Raw genomic sequence first — 21,731 nt, 5'->3', positions numbered from 1 at the left:
GGGTTAGTATTAAAAAGAAAACCATCTTAAAACACCATGTCAATGCTGCCTAAGCTCTATTTGCTTGCTAATGGTAGCAGTATTAGACTTAACTAGTGTTCGTAATGAAGTAAAATGAAATATTCAGTGTTCAATTTTTTCTGTCTTCATAACTTTTCTTTCAAATTTTTTCTTCACTTGTTAATTTTCATGATATTTTACAGCACAATTATTGATTTTTATTAATTATTTAGTTAGTTTTTCATTGTTTTCCTTTAATAGTTATAATTACAGTTTTTTTTATTTTAATTTAAGTTTTGTTGAATTGTTTTTGTGAATGAACTCTATTAGTAAGTTAATAATGTAAAATAAACATCCCATTACTTTTGTATTAAAAAAAACAAGAACAACAAAATGAATAATAGAAGCAGAAATTAAAAAAAATTAAATATATAAATTTCAACTAAATGTTACTCCTTTGTGGCAATGTACATGAATGTATGGGTAGAAAAGATTATACTTACTGAAAAAAAGAATAAGAATAAATAAAGAAAAAAAGAGAATAGAAAAGATTGAAGTCATCTCAACTTTAATAAAGCAAGCTGCAATGCGGTAACACATAATGTTTGTTGTATTCATTCTTCCCCCAACACTACAAAAACTGATGATTAATGTTTCAGCCCTAATGTGATAACTGTACTCATTCCCCTTCTTCACTTATTCCTTCTATTCTTTTAGGAATACAATAAAATTATGGCTACAACTGAGTTTAATGTCCAAACAAACAAAAAGAATATAATGGTCTGTAACAATTTGTTGAATAGAAATAAATATAACAATGTAATTAAACTGAATTTTGTATAGTCTTCTAATGTGTTTGATGTTGTTTAAGGCAGAACAGAATTATACAAAGAATAATGACAAAATTAAATGTACTAATAAAAAAAAAAAAAAAAAAAAAAAAAAAAAACAATGATAATTAAAACTTCAATTTTTTTTTTTAAATTCACGAAACAGATTTTATTAAAAGTATTGTTTATAAATTGGTTAACATAAAGGCTATTTAACAAAGAGTACCTTTAATTTGTTTATCCCTAAGGAAAACACTCTCACAAAAAAAATTAATAGAACTGACCTATAAGACATTCATTCTCAAATTGGGTGATAGTGTCCCCTTGTGGACAATGGAGGCCAGGGGATTGGTAGAAGACCCACAGAAAATTTGAGGCATTTAGGCAGTCTAAGAGGTTTTTTTTTTGGGGGGGGGGCGAAAAACGCCTGTGCGTTATCATCGCTTGGAATTTTTTTTAATAAAAGGGTAAAATAATAAAAACAAATAAGGCTTAAAACTAAGTTAAAAACAGAAATAAAACTCAAAACTAATATCACAGACAGAGTCTTTAAAATATAAAAGCTAAAATAATAGAAAAAGGAAACTATATAAAATTTAACTAATTCCAATAGTGAGTGCAAAAGGCTCCCTACTCGGATAATAAAATTAAAGACATAGAAACAAAAAAATCAAAGTTGAAAGTAAGGGAAAAAATTATTAAAAACTCTTCTAGCATAAAAAATATACATGGCAATATTACATTTTTTGCAGTAACCTAACACTACGCAAAAACAGAAACATCCGGTTCAAAATTTCATTATCATTGTACAAGATACCACGGACTTTCAGGGTAGATTAAATTTACGACTTAACGCCGCATAACATATGCAGTCTATGAGTATGTGGTACACAGTCATGCGGCAGTTTCATCGTGTGCATATGGGTGAGTGTCCTCCTGACATTAGGTACTCATGTGTGACCCTCGTATGTCCTATCCGCAATCGGCAGAGGACTACTTCTTCATGTCGAGTTTTTCTGCATGAGGAGTCCCATGGTCTAGGAAGGTGATGACTGATTAAAAGAAAGGCAAAAATTATGTTTTCCTGATATTTCAAACTAAAATTAAGTATCTACTACACTAGTACAAAAAAATTAAAGGGATAACTATAATTTATGATAAAAAATGATTATATTCAAACTACTTTACCTTTGCAACCAAGAGGCTTAGAGAGATGAATAAAAAAAATTAAAGCTTGAATACTCTACTTTTTGGTAGTGCACTTTGAATTTCAAAAATAATCAAATTATAAAAAAACAGTGAGAAGAAAGGTTTAAAAATTTGAAGGGTTTTCTTTGTGTTTGTTTGATTGAGCGCATGGGAAAAACAAAATTCTTTCAGTAAACTGCATTAAAATTGTTTAAAAGCTTAAGACTTTAGCTTTAATTTCTTTTCTTGTGTGTCTTTGTACAAATTTTCTGAAATGAAATATTCCACTTTAAAGAGAAAAGACCACTTTTCTTTTTAATGTTGCATATCTACCAATCTAAGCAACATATTGATACAATAAATATGGAAATTAAAGGGTTTTGATGTAGCTTTAATGACAAATTGTGAGGTCTTTAACATAGTGTTACAGTTTTTGGATTTTGTTCATTTTGCGCCAAGGTATTGAAATCTTTAAAGATTGAGACTGCAACACGCATCACCTGTTCTCAGCTTAACCCAAGATATCATTGATGACTTAAGTCAATTTTTATATGACTAGGTCTGTATTATTTAAACAACGTAATTTATCTAATTCTGCATGAATTGACAGGAATATCAATGCTTGTTCTAACTTGCTCAGTACGAATTCTGTCACATGCGGAAAACGAGTAATTGCATTTTTATTCCTGTCGGTGCATATTGCATTTTAAACCTATATAAAGGCAGTATAATTGATTCTTTTCATTAGCATTTTCCCGTGCTATCGGTAGCAGGTTTTTTCAAGTCAATCTTTTACTAATGTATTTGTGAAGTCAAAACCATATTGGAAGCAAAAAAGAAGTGGCAATAAAGTGCAGAATATATTAAAAACTGATTTATCAAAAAATCCATCATCATCAATGTGCTTTATTTGTTAAATGAGGCGATGAAGCCTTCCAGGCTACAAGATCATTTTAAGAAAATTATCATTTTGAAAATTCTATGGACAAAATAACTTTTAAGCAATGGATATCAAGTAGAAACAGTAGAGAAGAACACAGAAGATTTTACAGACGTTTATTATAAAATTATCAGTTCTTGTTCACCATTCATTCATTGCTTCCCAGCAGTCAAACTTCTTAAAAATATTAAAAACTGTAATTGAACCTGGAATCTTTATCACATTATGTGACTGCTGAAAATTATTCATTGGTGTTACAAAAAAAAATTCATTTGTGCAATATGTTATCAGAGCAACTGCTCAGTTAACTTAAAATCAAATTTTATTAACTTAAAATCAGTAGCAACTCACTAAATGACAGATTATTTAGTCAGCTTTGCATTGCTAACGATGTAGATATCAACCGCTTGCTGCTTCAAACAGAAGTGTAATTTTATTGAAAGCAATTTTAATAAAAATACTTCCAAATATGATTAAATATGTGTTTTAATAGCTCTCATTTAAAATGTAAGTTTCAACTCAGAAATATAATTTGCCTCATTTAAAAATCATAATTGCAATTACTGTTTTCAAGAGCACATCTTAAAAACAGCAACTGCAATTATTTTTTTTTAACAGATAAGTTTAAAAATTTTGGGAGTGCTAGAAAAATGTTGATTCTGCTGTGGATGGTGGACGAAAAAGTTTGACCATAAATCCCATAAAACAAAAAATTACATACTGAAAAAAACTGTTCAATACCTAAATAATCTTCATGATGAAAAGGACTGTTAATTCTAAATAACAATTTTTTAACTAGATTCTTCAGAAAATATAATTAATTTCATAAGTTCATGGTTATTTAATCACTAAGTTAAGCAACAGAAAAAGGAGGGAAGACTGCAATGGGCTGGTTACCCACAGAAAGGATAACTAACAAAAAAAAGCAAAAAATTAGGCTTGTTATTCTCCTGTCTATGATTCAAATTGCCCAAATTTAAAATCAAAGTGACAGTATGCCACTAATATCTGGTAATGTAATGGATTCATCTAATTAGTACAAGAATGTGATTTTGAATCTACAGAACATAAAAAAAAACTTTTTTCTTTAAAAAAGAAAAAGGGGGTTTTTGTTGTCATCCTTTATGTACGTTTGAATAAGATTGAATATCAAAAAATATATTAGCTATTTAATGGTATTAAATTACGTGCAAAAAAAAAGTAAAATTACATATTACTTATGTCCACTTTTTCCTGTTCGCTTAACAAATTAAAATTAAATGACATCAATGTCCCATATGCAGAAATCGTACTAAATTTCACCAACTAGTCCTTCCATTTGGTTAATGTTAAGCAAAATACAGGTCAAGTTATATACATACAGACATCCTTTCAGAATCTTTCAATGCTAAAATTGTGTTTTGGTTACAAGGAGGTTCATGGATTTGCTAGTTGTAATAAGAATAAATAAAGGGAAATTTTCACTATTTCAATGTTAATACAATTTGAATTTATATTTTTATAAAAAAAAAAAATTTTGTGTTGGTTCTTTAATACTTTTTCGTTCTCTTTATTTTTTAATTAATGTCATTTTTAATTCACTCCTTTTTTATGTTCTGGATTTTTAACCTTTTTCTTTTGGAAACACAGTATCTGTTAAATCCCAATGTCCAAAATTTGACCTGACTAGTGGTATACATTCTATACTGATTTTATAGCTATATAATATATAGCTATACAGCTGGGAAAGTAAAAAAATTAAAAATAATTTATGACTACATGCAAATTTTAATTTTTAAATAATCATCAATTTCAGATAAACAAGAATATTTCCTTCATAATTAATCATTAATAAGTTCTCTTTATCTCCTCGTATTCTTTTATATCAACTGATGATGTTCAAAAATTAAATTGTATAGCTAGTTACAGGTTTTTATATTCTGTACAAGTAAGTAGTTCAGTATTTCTCTGTGATAAATTATTTTAATGACTGCTTATTCTTTGGATTCTGTAACTTTGTTTTTGATTTGTTTTTTAATAATAAATTACCATCACTGATTATTATTACTATATTGTATAGTGTTAATTTACATATATTTTTGAATTCATTTGTGTTTTTTATTATAGTGTGAAGGGAAATCCATTAAACTGTCTGAGCAGCAGGTACAATGAATTCAATGGAGTAATTATTTTTTTTTTTGTAATCAAGGTTATGATTTTATTTTATAATTTTCTATATCTTGGAACTAAATTCAAATTAACACTGCTGTAATGAATTAATAAATAAAGAATAAACCGAAATAAAGTTAATAATAAAGAGAAGTAAGAAGGGTGGTAGAGAAGAGAAATATACAAGTTTCAAAGTTTCTGTTTTAGGTTTACCCAAGCTTGTCACAGCTCATGAAGTGTGTCAAGAGTTGTTAATTACTTTAACCCTAACCTTACAGCTTTCACGAACATCATAAATTTTATCTGTATAATTTTTTCTTGTTTAATTTCCATGTTCACTACTCTGTAATAAGATAGCAGTTATTTAATGTATTAAAATGACTGAAATTTAAACTTTTTTCCATTATGGAATTTGTTTTTAACAATATCAAAGTATAACTTGGTTTCATTAATCTGACAATCAAAGATTAACAATAGAGAGTAAATGTAACATACAAAACTGAACTTTTATTTGTACATTGCATAGAATTAAATTTTTCCTGATACCACTGCATTTTGTGCAAAACTATGCCAAATTACCTTGATTTATTTGTTTGTCTAATGATAACATGTAAAAGTGATAAGTGATTTCAATAAAACTTTTCAAACAAATTTTATCTGACTGCAATCATCCTGTAACTTTTCAACATAAAATATTCTTAGATATTCTTACTCTCCTTTTGAAGGAAATACTTTTTTAACATTTACTAATTCATAATACACTTTATCTGATAAATTAATAAACAAGAATTTTCAACTTTATACGGCATACTATTTGAAAAAATGGTGACTCCCATTTCTCATTGTAATAATAGTTTAGTGTGGTCTATTTACTTAATATGAATTTTAGTGAAAAAAATTGTTTTATTCAGTAAAAAATTAGAGCTCATAAAATGTTAAAAGTTATATTTGTAATTCTGAATAAGGGATCTGTTCCCTCTATGCCAAAATATATACGAGTATATTTAAATTATGATACGAAACAGTCTTGAAATTTTTATTGGGGATTCCCAACCTGGTACTAGAGAAAATTATTAATCATAATGCTGAGAAATTTAACTAGTTAATTTTTAAATATCAAGTTACAATATTTTATAAAAATAATAAAAAATATTCCAAAAAAAGCCGAATTAAAACAATGCTTTTCATCTTCAATTTCATTTTTTTTAGAAATTCCCACCAAATTAAAAACAACTACCAAAAGTTTACAAACCCCTTAACTTGGCATAAACTTGAAGTCAAGAATTAAGAATTGAAAAAGTTATTTTTTGTAATTATTTACATTTTTCATTTTTTTTATAAGAAAAGGAATGCAGAGAAACAAAATTAAAAGTGTTACTGAGCGTGAGCTAGGTCTCTCAGGAATGAAATAATATGATATTCTAAGTTTTCTTTTTAATTTTCTTGGCTTTTCATATGAAAATAGTTTGAATGTTAGAATGACATCAGGCTATGTATCATTACAGTCATCAGTCCAACATTTAAAATGATTAAAGAAAGGAAAGTACGTTCAAATCAACTATACACAGAAAATCCAATTTTTGTATTTAAGTACTTCAATATAAATAATCTGAAAAAAACATACAATGGAATCAGAGGAATTTCTTCTATAAAATAAAAAAAAATCATCAAAACTGGTCTGTAAAGATTAGGCTAGAACATATATAATTAAAAAAAGAACAAAATTAATTCAAGAACCTCCTTTAATAAATCCATTTTGAAAAATTTATTTTCTTAGATCTCATTCACAGTTTTTCATGAAGCGATATAGAACACAACACACTACTAAATGGTTAAATCTGACTTTAACTAAAACACATTCTAAAAAGGTTTTGACATTAAAAAAGCATATCATAAAAATAAATTGAAACTGATGTTCAATAACAGCCATAATATTAATTTAAAATTAAAAACAAAGTAGATTAATAATCTTGCATCTCAAGTTCTTTAGTTATAAACTTTTAATTGATTTAATTTAAAAAAAACCAAGACAGAAAAATTTAAGGCTAATTGGTTTAACAGTAACTCATCTAGAGCTAGAGGCAATAAAGTGGTGAGTAAATCAATTACTGAGGTCAGTCGTGCTCCTATAAAAAAAAACTTTAAAATTAAATTAAGAAAATTAACAGTTAAGAGTTAAAGCGTGTTATAATAAAACTTCAGTTTATTTCATATAAAAATCCCTTAAGTAATTAAAATATATATATAAATAATAAATTTGATTAATAAATAAAAAAAAGATAAATATAAATAAAGAAATAAATATTACTTAGAAAATACAACAAAAAATTATTTCTAATAGTGTTTGTAGAATAAATATACAAAACACAAAAATAATTAGGCAATTCTAATCAAACATTAACAGTTATCTTAAAAATGTGGAAACCACTGAAACCTCCACATTGATTGCCCATCAGAAACTGATGCACATACTTTTTATAGGCTGAATAAAATAAAAACTTATGCCATGAAAGATAAAACAATAATAAAGAAATAAAATTTTATTAAAATTAGAGCCAAGCTCAATAGTTTTACTACTGAAACTATTTAAAACATACAGAAATAATAAATAATTTAATAAATACAACAAAGCAACCTTACTTGAGAATAACAAAAAAGGATCAATAAAAATCATGGGCAAAAACTACATATAGCCCTTTGCGCAGGTAAAATTACGCCACATAATGCCATATAATGTAAACTTAATTTTCAACAACAAACCTAGCAAAAACATTTTTTAATGTTGGTGAAAGTTACTTCAAAATTTTCTGTTTTATATTAATTTTTCTTATTTTCTATTAATTAAAAAGATGACCAACAAAAAAGCATACAACAAACATCCTTTTCTTAGAGAAAAGAATACTAGCCTAACTGCATGGTTATGTAATAATAATGTTTTAAGAGAAAGTAAAGTTAAATTATATCAGTTCTTGTCAATTTATCATACTATATTCAGCATAATAAATTGCTTAGTAATGCTAACACTTTATCAAACATCGCTACACTGAACCCATTAAAAAAGTAAACCAGCTTTATATAAGGATAAAATACTTCAAATAATCATAACTTTAAGTACTTTCAACTCTAAAGTTGTTTATTAACAAGCTCACCAAGAGAGAAAAGTTTAACTTAGATAAAGTTATAGAAAGTTAATATTTAAGAACTTTTAGTACACATTCTAATAACCTTAACATATAATAACTTGTTAATTGTTAATACGTCAATAAAGAATGTTAGTTTAAAATCTTATGTAAACTTTTAGGAAATTAAAACACAAAGACTGTAAAATAATAATAATACTGAATATCATAACTTAACTCATAATAACTATCATCTACAGTAAAATTAAAAAATAAATAACTTTAAACGTAATTTTAATAGTAATTAAATAAACCGTTTGATATATTTTTTGGTATTTTATTGTATGTTGCTTTGAAACTAAAATAAGACAATTTTTAACTTCTAAACTTCAGTAATAGAGTGGCAAACTTTTAAGAAAATCAACATAAAGATATAATGTAACAAACAGCTGCCAAAAGTGTTGTAGAATTTTCTCAGCATATACTTATTACACCTTATTCTTCCCCTATATTAAGCTAAAAATTGATTACTTACATGTCCTTACTTATTCTAATTATTTTCTAAACTATAAGAAAAAAATTGTTTAATAACTATCTTTTAACCGCTAAAATATTTAGAATAAGTTAAACCTTGTGCTAAGATGTAATATATACTTAAATGTAACACCTCAAATGATAATATTTTAAACTAATAAATGAAAAATTATTATTATACATTTATTTGTTAAGAAAAATTTTTATCACTGTAATAAAGGTTGAAAATAAGGTGCTATGCTGTTAATTCCCCATTTAGAAAAAAATAAATTATACATTTCTGCGTTTAGGTATGGGGATTTATATTTCTTTTACCTTCTGGTAATATTTGAAAAGTACTCCTGCCCTGACAATAAATTATTTAAAGATGTATAATATTTTTTTTAAATGTCAGTAGTTTACACGATCAAAAGTTAGAAAATATTTTTCATTTATCCTACTCATTTATATTTTTACATCATTCTGAGTAATTCTAAGATAAAATTCTGACATAAGAATTACATTTTTACTGGACCTGGAAGACCACAATTTGTATATAAAATTCATAAGTAGGTCTATCAATGACTGACAGCTAGTGTTAGAAGAGACAGTTGCAAGATAAAGGTGTCCTAAAATGGAAATGCAAATATCAGAATATGGGGACTTGAAAATAATTAAACTTTTTTAAAATGTTTTCTAATGTTTAAGTGTATACAGCGAATTCATAAAATAATGGTATAGTCTCAAACAGATATAGTCATAGTTTTGGAACAAAGCATGTCAGAGAAATGAAATTTACATCAAAATTAAGAGAAACTGTCCAAGTTTTTGGTATGTAAGAAAGCCCTAGTATCAGCGCATTCAGTTATCAATAGCCACATGAAGCTTGTTAGCATGAATAATGGAGCACCGTCCAATTAATTATTCATAAAAATTAAGGATCAAAGGAAATTTCAATGAGTTTTGTGGGTTGCTAAGTTTTGAGTCAGTGATAATTTTTAGGTGTAAATACCATGATATTCAGTGAAGAATCATCACACGAAAATAATAATCGTTCCTGGAAGAGAGAAGTAGAAATGGTCAGCCTACTGACCCAATCATATTCAAGATGATCATCATTGACTGGTAAGATCATTACAATGGTGTGAACAAGTTATTTGCAAAGTCCAAGAAAATCACTGTGGAAATTCTGTCGAAGTAGGTATTCCAAAACCAATAGTATTAACACTATTTTGAGAGGATCTGAGGGGCTGGGATTGGGAAGTGGTTATGAAAAAATAATAAGGCACATCAACACTCAACACTTTTTTAAGTTTGATGCTTTTAATTAACACCACACAGTTTTGGTGTTTGGTATCAAGATTCACTAAAATAACAAGTTTTGTTTTCAAACAAACAATATTAATAATTAATTAATTACTTCTAAATAAAATAACCAATAATAACAAAAACTGAAGTAATCAACTGTTAATGAAAAATAATAGATTAAAAAAATTATATACTGAAAAATTTAAATTATTAGCTGAACCAAAATTCACGAAACTTAATTACCTAATTATGTTGAGCAAATCTGTTTTACACTTGACACTCACAACACGTGTGGAACCAGGTTTATTAGTCACAATTTTACCAGTGGTATAGCCAAAAGACTATGCAATTTATCTGAGAGCGTCGATAGATTTAATTTAAGAGCAATGCCAGATAAAAATACTTATTATTCTAGATATAAAATAATTAAATAGATAAGAACAAAAGAAAACACTAATGACACGTGTTACACGTAGAGATGCCAAAATGTATATCGAACGTAACAATAATAAAAATAGTAATTCTTGGGTGTTGACTGGTCTTTGTGGCATATGCTTGATGACCCTTTTCTGAGGACTAGTTGGTTTACTGACCCAAGAGATGGAGCGAGTTGTACAAAAACTGAACAAACACATAATGTTTAAAACACCTACTGTTTATAAAATTCAAGTGTTATATAGAACTTATCTAAAGAGCAAAATTAAATGATTTGAATTTGCTATTTTAATAATTTGAATTAAGACATTCTGGATAGGTTAGATCATAAGACCTTAACAGTTACAAGATCAAGATTTCAAAATACAAGCTTTTGAAAGTCATAATTTTAGCAAATAAGTGAACATTTTTTGTGTTATTATATTATGTGTATCCAGAAAGTAAGTACTGTTTTGTCACTAAAAATAGACATAATCTTTCACAGAATAATTTTATTATTACATTAAAGAGCATACCTTAAACTACTTTTCTACATAACTTCCACCATTATTAAGGCATTTTCACATCTTATAATTTTTTCATCCCTTTCTCAGAGAACGGGGCTGCCAATAAATATAACCAGTTCTATATAGCATTTTTCCCATCGCCATAGGGCTGACCCGCAAGAGTCACCAACAAACCCCCTTTCTTATTCCAAAAGACAGTGATTTTCATGATAAAGTAGTAGTTTCAGATTTTCATAAAATATACATAAATTAATTAACAAGGAATTTATTTCAAAAGTTATACATTTACAAAGACAAATGAAAATACATTAATATCTGAAAATTAAAACAGTTATTTAAAATAAATCTTTTTGTTTATCTATATAAATAAAAATGTACATGTTTGTTTGTTAAAAATCTTAGATCTCCAAAAGTTCTTCACTGATTGCTTTGAAATTTTGACACAACATGGCACTTAAATATGCGCATATTTTTATATACCTACTATCTATATAGTACACACCTGTGACAAGTAAAAACATGTTTTTTTTTAAAAAACAGTGCTATCTGTTGGACATAAAAGCAACACATGCTACACTAAATATTTTACGATTCCATTTCAATGTCTCCTATATGTGTGTCCGCTATAGACTAAAAAACTAATGTACTTATTTATGCGCAGGGAAAAAGAAAAGGGGGAAAGGGAAGGAAAATGTGGGGATGGAAAGGGGAGGAAATTGGGGAAGGGAATATGGCAAAAATGGAATGGGGAAAAGGGAAAGGTTAAATTTTGTGAAGTTCTGTAATGTTACTTTTGTTAATGTTTTATCATACTTTTAATTGTGTTCATTTAATCTATAAATATATTCAAATCTAGCAATAGCAAAGCACTGCTGGGTCTGCTAGTACAAAATAAAACGATTTATTTGAAAATATGTTGTTTTTTCAGTGTAAATAATAAAAGTTAATGCACTTTATGTTCATGATTTTTTTCTTCAGAAACTTTAAAAAGCTTTTTAAAACATAATAGACACGACAAATTTCATATTTTTTACACTTTTTATCATGACTGATACTTCTGCAAATCCATCTCAGAGAAATATGGGGTACACTTTGTTAATTTCATTAAAATTCAGTTATAAATTAAGAAAAGTCACATTCTATTTGGATTATAAACTTTTATACTTTTAAAGAATTCACTTTTAATTGTATATCAGAAAGAAATCTGATAATGTTCAGTTCTCTTTCTTCACAAAGTCAAACATGTAATAAGAACAAACAATTATTAAAAATAGGCTCATCACTAACTAACTTCATTTTAATATTTAATTTGAAACACTGTAAAGTGAAAAATTTAATTTGTAATAGAGCCAAAATGTATAAATTAAATGTATAATGTATAAAAAATTATGGAAATGGAAATGTATAAAAATTAATTTTAGGATTGGTAGATCCATTACACTATGATGAATAACCCTTTAAAATCTGAAACAATGTTACAGATTTTGACATCTACAAACATCCTTCAGAATGTTTTTTTTTTAATTAATCTAAAATACCTATGAAATAAAATGTAATTTTTTTTTAAAGAGTCATTAAACTGACAAGGCTGAATCTATACTATTATATAAAGAGGTAGAGGTTTTTTTTTGTTCAGGATCAAAATATTTTGTTCCAAAAAAACACCCAATCAATCCCAACCAAAGTTTTACCCATGTTTCTTGGCATAAATGAGAAAGTTTTTAGAATATTTCATGTTGAAAAATTTTGAAAATAAATATATATATTTATAAAGTAGGTGAAAATTGCTCGTTGAAGACCAACTTTAATGAATTGTGAACTGTGAGTGTCTATCACTGTGTGAGCTGGGTTTGAACTGAATGGTTATGAATATCTAAAAACCAATTTCTGACTTTTTTAAATTAGGATTTGAAAGGGATGAAGGTAAAAAAAAATTTGAACAATGATTGTAAATTTTCCTAATCCCGACTATAGTATACGAGATGATCAGTAGATTTGCGCTTGCAAATACTCTTCAGATAAATATTTAAAAACAGTTTTTGGGTTTTTTTAATTCCAATTCTTTTAAGGTGTGCGTAAGTATACGGCGCTGTGGCTCAACCAATACAGCCACTTCCACCGTTACTGTATGGTAATTGGCTGTAATTGCCTCTAGTTACTTGACTAAAAAACATAAAATAAAAAGCCTGACCACTATGGGAAACGCAAGTAACCACACAGCACAGGGAGCTTGTTAATAAAATACTCCAAGAAAATGTGATAGTACATTTGTGAGATATTTGACCACACAAATAAATTAGACATTAAATATCAGTGTGGTATACATGTACAAGGCACTAATCATGCATCAGTTCTTAGAAGAGTAAATGCTCACAGTCCCATCAACTTTTAATAGCTGTAACTCAATAGCCCCTCATAAATTTATTTTCTATGGTAATTGGCTGTAATTGCCTCTAGTTACTTGACTAAAAAACATAAAATAAAAAGCCTGACCACTATGGGAAACGCAAGTAACCACACAGCACAGGGAGCTTGTTAATAAAATACTCCAAGAAAATGTGATAGTACATTTGTGAGATATTTGACCACACAAATAAATTAGACATTAAATATCAGTGTGGTATACATGTACAAGGCACTAATCATGCATCAGTTCTTAGAAGAGTAAATGCTCACAGTCCCATCAACTTTTAATAGCTGTAACTCAATAGCCCCTCATAAATTTATTTTCTATGATATACCTATTTTTTTTCAACAGATATATTACACTGCACCTTTCTTCTTGCATAAATTTAAAAATATATTTATTTAGTTGTAAACAATGGTTACAATATTAGGAAAATGCTTAGCTGCAGTCAGTTAAATCCTACCCTACGCTAAATGTTAATTTTCAATATAACTTCTGAAAACATAAACTTGTTAGTTCAATTTTTTTTTTTCATCCCGATTTATCACACGAGAATTTTATTATTTTCAATAAGATTACAAGTACAAGGATTATAATTTTTTGTTCTTTAAAAGATAATCTTTCATAAATAGAGGAAAAATTTATTGCTAAAAGTAGATGTTTTTACAATGACAAATGATAATAAGATCAGAAATGTCTTGTTTTATGTTTTTTCTATAAAGGGTCGACTAAAAATGATAAAGTACATAAAGTTTAAGATAAACAACTTATTTTGTGGAATATGTCTAGAATTCACAGGAAGAATTCATGGTGTAGTAGTTATTTGGTGATTTTGTTGTTGAATTATAGTTAACTACCGCTACATAATATGACTAACACTTCGAAATTTAGCCTGGGAAGTCAGTGATTTGAAAAATTAAAGGTTTTTGATTTATTAAAATAAATTTTAGTAAATTTATTTTCTTTATTGAAAAATAAACTATATCCTACTGCAAAAAAAAAATACAAAATACAGCTTTATTTTAATACAAATTTCATGTAGTTATGCTAATTACAACCAAAATTATTAAAAATCCATTTAATCACTTAGGATTTTGAATATCACTCCCATTTATAGAAAAAATGTTTCCATTGAAATCTGGAAACTGAAATTTTTCATGATCGCAATACCTGCTTTACTTCGTACAAGGAAGTAGAAAGTTGAAAATCCGGCTAATTGACTGTAAGGTATGATTGATCATAAAAGTGATTTCCACCTGTGTGAAATGAAGAAGTTTCTTGGCTGGATGTACTTTTGTGACGTCTTTGACCGGTGGCAGACTTTTGTTGATTATGGCATACAAAACTTACTGCCATGATTTGACAAATGCTTTAAGTTAGTAGGTGATTATGTCGATAAGTAGCTTAAAAAATGTATACTATGATGCTTATATTAAAGTTAAAATAAATGCAATAAATCTGTTATAAAACAAAAACGGTTTTTACTTTCTGGGCAACCCTTGCACAATAATCATTTAACCAACATTTTATTTTAATACTCACCAAGTCTCAAAGGAGTATCTTAACTTTTCAAAGCTAGTCTACTTTTTAGTTACGGAAGTGCTAAAATTTGTTTTGTTAATCTTTTTGAATTATATATTACTAATTTTTATGCCATTTTAGAGTCAAAACCTTTTTTAACGAAGCAGTTTTTGGAAATTCTGTTTATTATTTGTGAAAAATTTAACATATAATTTTTTTTTATTAATTACACAGTAGTATTTTAATCTTGATTAAGTATTTATTTTTACTATTATGAGAGAACATTTAATAGTGAAATCTAAGATCAATTATATCCTGAATGTTTAAAGCATGTGAATAACCAAAGCTTAGATGGCATGCTTTTTTTGTTAGAAGACCTGGCTTACTCAATAGTTATATCAGTTATTAGGCTTATTATTATGCCACTGAACAAAAAATAGAGCCCCCGAACAATTCACAGGGAGCTCTCCTACCAGAGATCAATGATGTACCGGTTCTTAAGGTCCCAGACTCTCGGCACAGAGAACTCATCAGAGTCAGACTTCTAGTTAAAGAACCATTAATGTGAAAGAAATTATCAAGGATAAGAAGAATAATGGGAAAGGATGACTTACTTTTCAAGGTGGGTAGAATAATTTACCATCTTCCCCTCAGGAAAACGGCGACTGTACGCACTGTCGCCGGATGGCCTCGATGGCACATGGCACTTACTAACCTTGTAGTAGCCCTGAGAAGGGCTGTTCTCATCGATTGGCTTCGATGGCTCATTGTAATTTATAACCTTGTGGTAGCCCTGAAAAGAGCTGTTGTTAGCTCTGAGAAGAGCTGTTGGGTTCAGAAGCTGGTTTCCGGCAAAGTTGACTTGGCTGAAGTCGGGGAGTTGCAACTTGTCCATTGAAATCAGACTGGGCTTCCCCTCAGCAGCAGTTGGGTCCCCACTACAGCATGGGTGTGGTGACCCCCAGAGTCCACAGTGTCGGGTCGGCATTGGTCGTCTTTCGTCGGCACAGCCAAGATGGTTCTCCCCAAGTGATCCCACGCTGGACCAGCTCCTGCTGCTGAATTCACCAGCCAGGGCGATTGAAGCCCGGCGAGCAGGAGCGGGAAGGTAGTGCACACATCCAGCGGCTTCCTCCGCAAGGCCTGTCAGGCCTGCTGCTCCAGCGGAGATGTTGGCATCCACTGGGAGGTCCCCTGTTGAGACGGCCAGGGAACTTCTCCAGGTGTTGGTCGATGATGAATTAAAATTTCACTTTCGTACTTGCTCTTTTATTGGAGCCTGAGTGATGGAGCCACAGCACCACTACAGTGGGAGAACTGTGCGGTCATCTGCACAGCAGGGTGACGCTTGTACCAGTGCTTAAGTATACTGTGCTCCCACTGACATCTGAGCTGCTATTAAGTTAGGCATAATGTGGTAACAGTACATATGTATGTACATACGTATCTCGCATAATTCAAAAACAATTAGTCATAGGATGCTGAAATTTTGGATTTAGGGCCATTGTAACATCTAGTTGGCACCTCCACTTTTGATTACAATCGACTGAACCAAAGGTATCCTAAAGAGCCCAAAATCCAAAAAACTTTGGATTTTGGATTTTTTCTTAAATACAGTAATAGGCCTTCATTATGAGCTTTTCAACAACATATCATATGTGGTACTTATTTTCATTGGTTCGAGTTATAGCAAAATAAAACTTTAATTAATGAAATATTTCCATCTTACAGCAAGGCACATTGGTTCGAATCAGATTTCATCTTCTTTTTTTTTAATTTAAATGTATTGATTTCATAATAATTATTAGAGACTGAATTATATGCAACATAAAAAGCTTGATTAAATATGCATGCAAACATGCGTAAAAATACTTAAAATATGCATGAAGAGTATCAAAATATGCAACTTTAAATAATAAAAAAATTTTAATTTTTAGTTTTTTATTTCAAAATCAACATACAATTAGTAAGCAGTTGAATAACATATGAGTAAATTTGCTAGTAAGACTGTGTCTTCCATCAATTAAAGTATTTTTATAAGTGGAAAAGGATCATTCTGCATCAACTGAGATAACTGGGAAATATTTGAATTTGGGTGCTATAGCACTTATTGTTTCTGGCAAAAGTTCACCCGTCCCATTAATAAAAATATCAATTTGACACAAAGGTTCAAAGCCTGGATTATTGTTCAAAATGTTTTCAACTTTTCCTTTAAGTTTACACAGGAATACCTCTGGGAATGTGGAATTCATTTAGTGGATTTTATTCATAAACTGAATAGATTCAGTCAACGCCAAACCTTAAGTTTCAAACTTTTTAATACTTGCAGGTATGTGGGAAAAATGAATGCTAATCACAGCTATGTTTTTTTTTATACTAGAATCATTAAATGCTTCCTTGGACTGACAAACTCTCATAGCCTCTGTACTATCAAAGTTGTTTACTACCCCTGTGATGACCTCGAAATGTTCACTGTAAAACAGTACAGCTTCAATCCACGTTTGCCATCGAGTTACCACTGGTTCGGGAGGTAAAGACATATTTGGCAGTTTTTATTTACAGGCCTTATTGCGAGAAGGTGCCTTAAGAAACACTTTCTTTGTTGATGAAATCAGTTTATTTACATTCCGAATTGTGGATTGTACTTCTTCAGCGAGTCAATGTTCTTCATGAATAAAGCATGTCACATGAATCAAATTGGGTTAAAATACTTGGAGGGCTTTGGCTGCCTTGATCATAGAGGGAGCAGCATCTGAGAGAAATATAAACACTGTTCCATCAGCAGAAGATTCAGGAAATATTTTTTTAATACCCTCATTCACAAATCTGGTGATCGTAGAATGATTTGTCTTTTCAAGGTCTTTGCTGACCATCAAATAGGAAGAAGAAGGCTCCAGTTTTAATGCACTGACAATTAAATTCTCAATGTAACGGCTACAACTGTCGGTAGATTTGGCAGCTGAAATTCAAATAATGCTATTCTTGAGATCATTGCATATTTCTTCCAGAACATGTAGGTAAATTGTTGGTATGTAATTTTTACGCAATGTTGATTCATCTGGTGTATTTTGATTCAAGCAATATTTTCACAGAAAATCTTTGATGTAGGATTTGTAAATTTGTGAAGAGTAATATTACTTGTAAGAAATGCTTCACATAAATCCATGCTAAAGTTTTTTTTGCTTGCCACTGTTATAAGTTGTTATGGACCTTTCTTTTGCAATCCTGCGATATGAAGACTTGTCTTGAAATGCTGGTCTATTTTAATCTTTTTTGTGCACAAAATATTTTTCTTGCCAACTCGACAACGTAAAATATTTCCGTCGTATTAAATATTCCAGGATAGTCTGCTATCCAGAAAGCGAGACTTGTTTTCGGGAGGCATTAAACATGGCACAAATAAATAAAGAACTAAACTGATGAGCACGACAACAATAGCATGCGTAATTTAATTTCCTATTGGGAGAGTACTGCGGTAGGTGTGCGTAACGCAGAACGGTATCGTCCGTCCTTGTTTCACGTGAGTCTGTGTTTTACTTGGGATCATAATATTATCCTATCAAAACAATAGATGCACAGCTGCTAAGTATACTCTAAGAGCTGTGTGGCTAATAGGTTTGGCTGGTTACAATGTAAGATTTCATTTATTAATTAGGTACCCTACTGAAAAATATTGTAAATATATTGAAAATATGCATCATCACTATATTTTAAGGAAAATATGCAATGACCAGTGAGAATGGGCTTAATATGCAAATACATATAATCCAGATAATGCATATAAACTATTAACCTCTCACTGTAAAAAAACTTTTACGATGAATAACAATTCAATAATAACAAAATAAAAAAAGAACTTTTCAATGAAATAAAATTTTATGTAAATTTAATTTAATAGGCACACAAGGAAATCATGTGTTTTTCAGATCAGATTTTTTATTCATTACAAACACATGAAAAATTACTTCATATCACAGTACAGCTGTGAAATTTTGTGTAGCGCTAGCAGAACAACAGCTGAGATCAGCTGGCCTTGACCCAGTTGTGAGTGAAGCTGTAAGCATACGATGCGCAAATGGTTCTCATTTTCTGGACAACCTACATATATGAAAAATGAGAACGGCATATCAAATATACTGATTAAAATCATTGCAGTCATGTGCCATGAAATGCTTTTTACCCTGCCAAGAGTTAACTAAAAAATGTAACAACTAAACATATAAGGTTGACAAAAAATATTTTAAAAATACATAAACAAATAATAATAATATTTTATTTATTATCCTAAGCAGTTACAGGACATAATTTTTATACTTGATAAAATTCCCAAACACACAACAACTAAAGGTACATAAAACAAGAAAGTGAATTACTCACTACCAGTGAAAGATTTATTTGTTATTAAATAATGACAAAAAAAAATAGATATGGAAATTCCAAGATTTAATAAGTAGATTGCACTAAATCAACATCTAAGACAGAAAAAAACATTAAAATAGATTAACAATAATAAATATTACCAATATGTATAGTGATATAAATATCACTACTAATATGTTCATAGTTTTTATATATAAAAAGTATTTATGTATTGCATAATATTTATGTATTTACTAATGTTTAAAACAATTTCTAAAGCAAAATACAGAAAATATTTAAAATCATTAATAATAATAGTTAATAGAAAAACAATAACACAAAAATTACAAAGGTTCCCTTCAATAATAGGGTTAACACCATTTTGCATACACTGGAATGAAATAATTTAAAATAGAACAAATAACAAATAATGACATGTTAAAACACAGACCGTTCTGCTTCATGTAACAGCACATGATATTAAGCTAATGAAAAACACAATAAATGTTACCCCACATTTCAATTAACTTTTTATGTCCACAAATGTTATAAAATGCTCAATAAAATTTAACACAGCATTAAGTAATAACCACAACAGAAACTGTTTTAAAACTTAAAAGACATGAATTAGCATGCTGATATTAACATACTGTAAATCAAAATAAAATTTAAATAGACAAAAATAAACTAAATACAAATTTTATACAAATATAATAATTTCTTGATACCAAACATACACGTCAACTAAACAAAGTGTTAATCCTATAAAACTGAATCAAATAAAACATATTTATATGGCTCTTTAATGTTACATTTCTTAATAATATTAAAAAAAATTACGCTGAACATATTTGCAGATGATTAACAAATTAAAATATTCACTAATAAGACATTGAATGTATGTAAACTAAATGTACCACTTATTTTCATCTATAATGGGATTATTTTCAGTTAATACAAAAAAGAATTAATATCTAAAACTGTTACATTATAAGTTTAAGCCATTATTATAGCAGCGTATTGCTGTGCACATAGGCTGACGGCTGAAATAACTATTCTGAAAATATAAGATATAAGTTATTACAACTCAGAGAATGTACTGCATACTATGTAAGTATATGGAGCTATACGAGATGTTTTCGTAAAGGAATGACTATCTAATGGTTCCATCCATCGTATCAGTCTATCTCTCTCACACGCCATGTGCACAGATATACACCGCCCACTATAATCATTAATGTAAGTGTAAACCTTCTAGTAAATAGTGGAGTAAAGTTTCACAAAGGATTTAAACAGTCAATAAATATACCTGGTAAAAATTGTTATTGTCAAACTCATTTTTGGCTTTTGTAAATGGACCATTGTGGACCATTCCAGTGAGAAGGACTAAATGCAATCTGTATATTAAGGGAGGTCTGTATCTGATTTAATTTTTTGTGTATCGGTACTTTTGTTGTCTCTTTCAGTTACCTGTAATAAGGTAACCATCTGTAAGTTTTGAAAATATACCTAATGAGTGCTTTAAAAGTTTTTCTGTAATCCCTTATTGAAAAATAGGGGGTTGACTTGGAATCAGAGTCGTCTTGCAGTCAGAGATATAAAGTATGTTATATTCAACGTTGTTTTTGTGATTCTGTTTTGGAAAATAATACTCTGCCAAAATAATTTTAATTGCAAGGGGGTGAAGCTGATCGGTCCACATCCTGCCCCTGGATAGCTGCATATCATTGCAGTGAACTGAACATCACAGTTGCTTTCTTAAGAAACTCCTCTTAAAATGTCCAAAAATCTGTCGCTTTTAGAAACAATATCAAATACTAAGAACTTAAGTTTCACAAAAGAAATTCTCATATCCAGAAAGACTAAAATTAAATATTTGGAATACTAAAGACGATAGCATACAAACCGTTAGAAAAATTTTATAATATAAATAAAAATATAATCATGAGGAAAAGGTATACTGACAAGAATTGAAGTTTGATGCAATTCATGATTTAAAGCTAAAAATTTACTTAATGACCTCAAAGGGATAGCAAACACAAAAAAAGAACAGATAAAAACCATGTTTCTCAGGCATAAATTATCAGGACAGAAGAAACAAAAAACTGGTCACTCAAACAGAATAATGGAGGTGACATGTCGCTATTTCTTATGCACTGGAATGCAAGAAGTCTGATGAATAAAATGGTGGAACTGAGGCGTGAATTTGTGAGGTGTAACAGTAAAATATTTTGCATACAGGAGGCCTCCCAGTCAATATACTCAGAGAGAATACCCAAAATCAGGCCCTATGATGATTATCAATATATATCGAGGAGAAAAAAGAAAAGAGTTGCCAATACCTTTATACACAAAACTACTCATAGACAATACCATAACTGGCATGAAGGAAAATTTACAACATCTATCAATCGATGTCACTATTTATGATAGTTGGAGACTTTAATAGCAGACACA

At 29.1% G+C, this 21,731-nt stretch overlaps 1 protein-coding gene and 1 pseudogene across 2 annotated transcripts in view; both read right to left on the bottom strand.

Annotated features, from left to right (window-relative positions):
• Positions 1-19,218, bottom strand: part of LOC142325799 (uncharacterized) — a 101,490-nt pseudogene extending 82,272 nt beyond the window's left edge.
• Positions 19,169-21,731, bottom strand: part of LOC142325596 (CDAN1-interacting nuclease 1) — a 42,034-nt gene continuing 39,471 nt past the window's right edge. Inside the window, exon 8 of one of the 2 annotated variants that reach the window (XM_075367536.1) lies at positions 19,169-19,387. In XM_075367536.1, the coding sequence (XP_075223651.1) occupies positions 19,359-19,387 (29 nt within the window). In that variant the 3' untranslated portion in view covers positions 19,169-19,358. Of the gene's footprint in view, positions 19,924-21,731 lie in introns of both variants that reach the window. The other variant, XM_075367537.1, reaches the window with a different exon arrangement.

This window comes from Lycorma delicatula, chromosome 5, assembly GCF_047948215.1.
Source record: "Lycorma delicatula isolate Av1 chromosome 5, ASM4794821v1, whole genome shotgun sequence".
Taxonomy (NCBI): Eukaryota; Metazoa; Arthropoda; class Insecta; order Hemiptera; family Fulgoridae; genus Lycorma; species Lycorma delicatula.
Note: the sequence above shows the minus strand (reverse complement) of the source record. Positions and strands in the feature narration are given on the sequence as shown.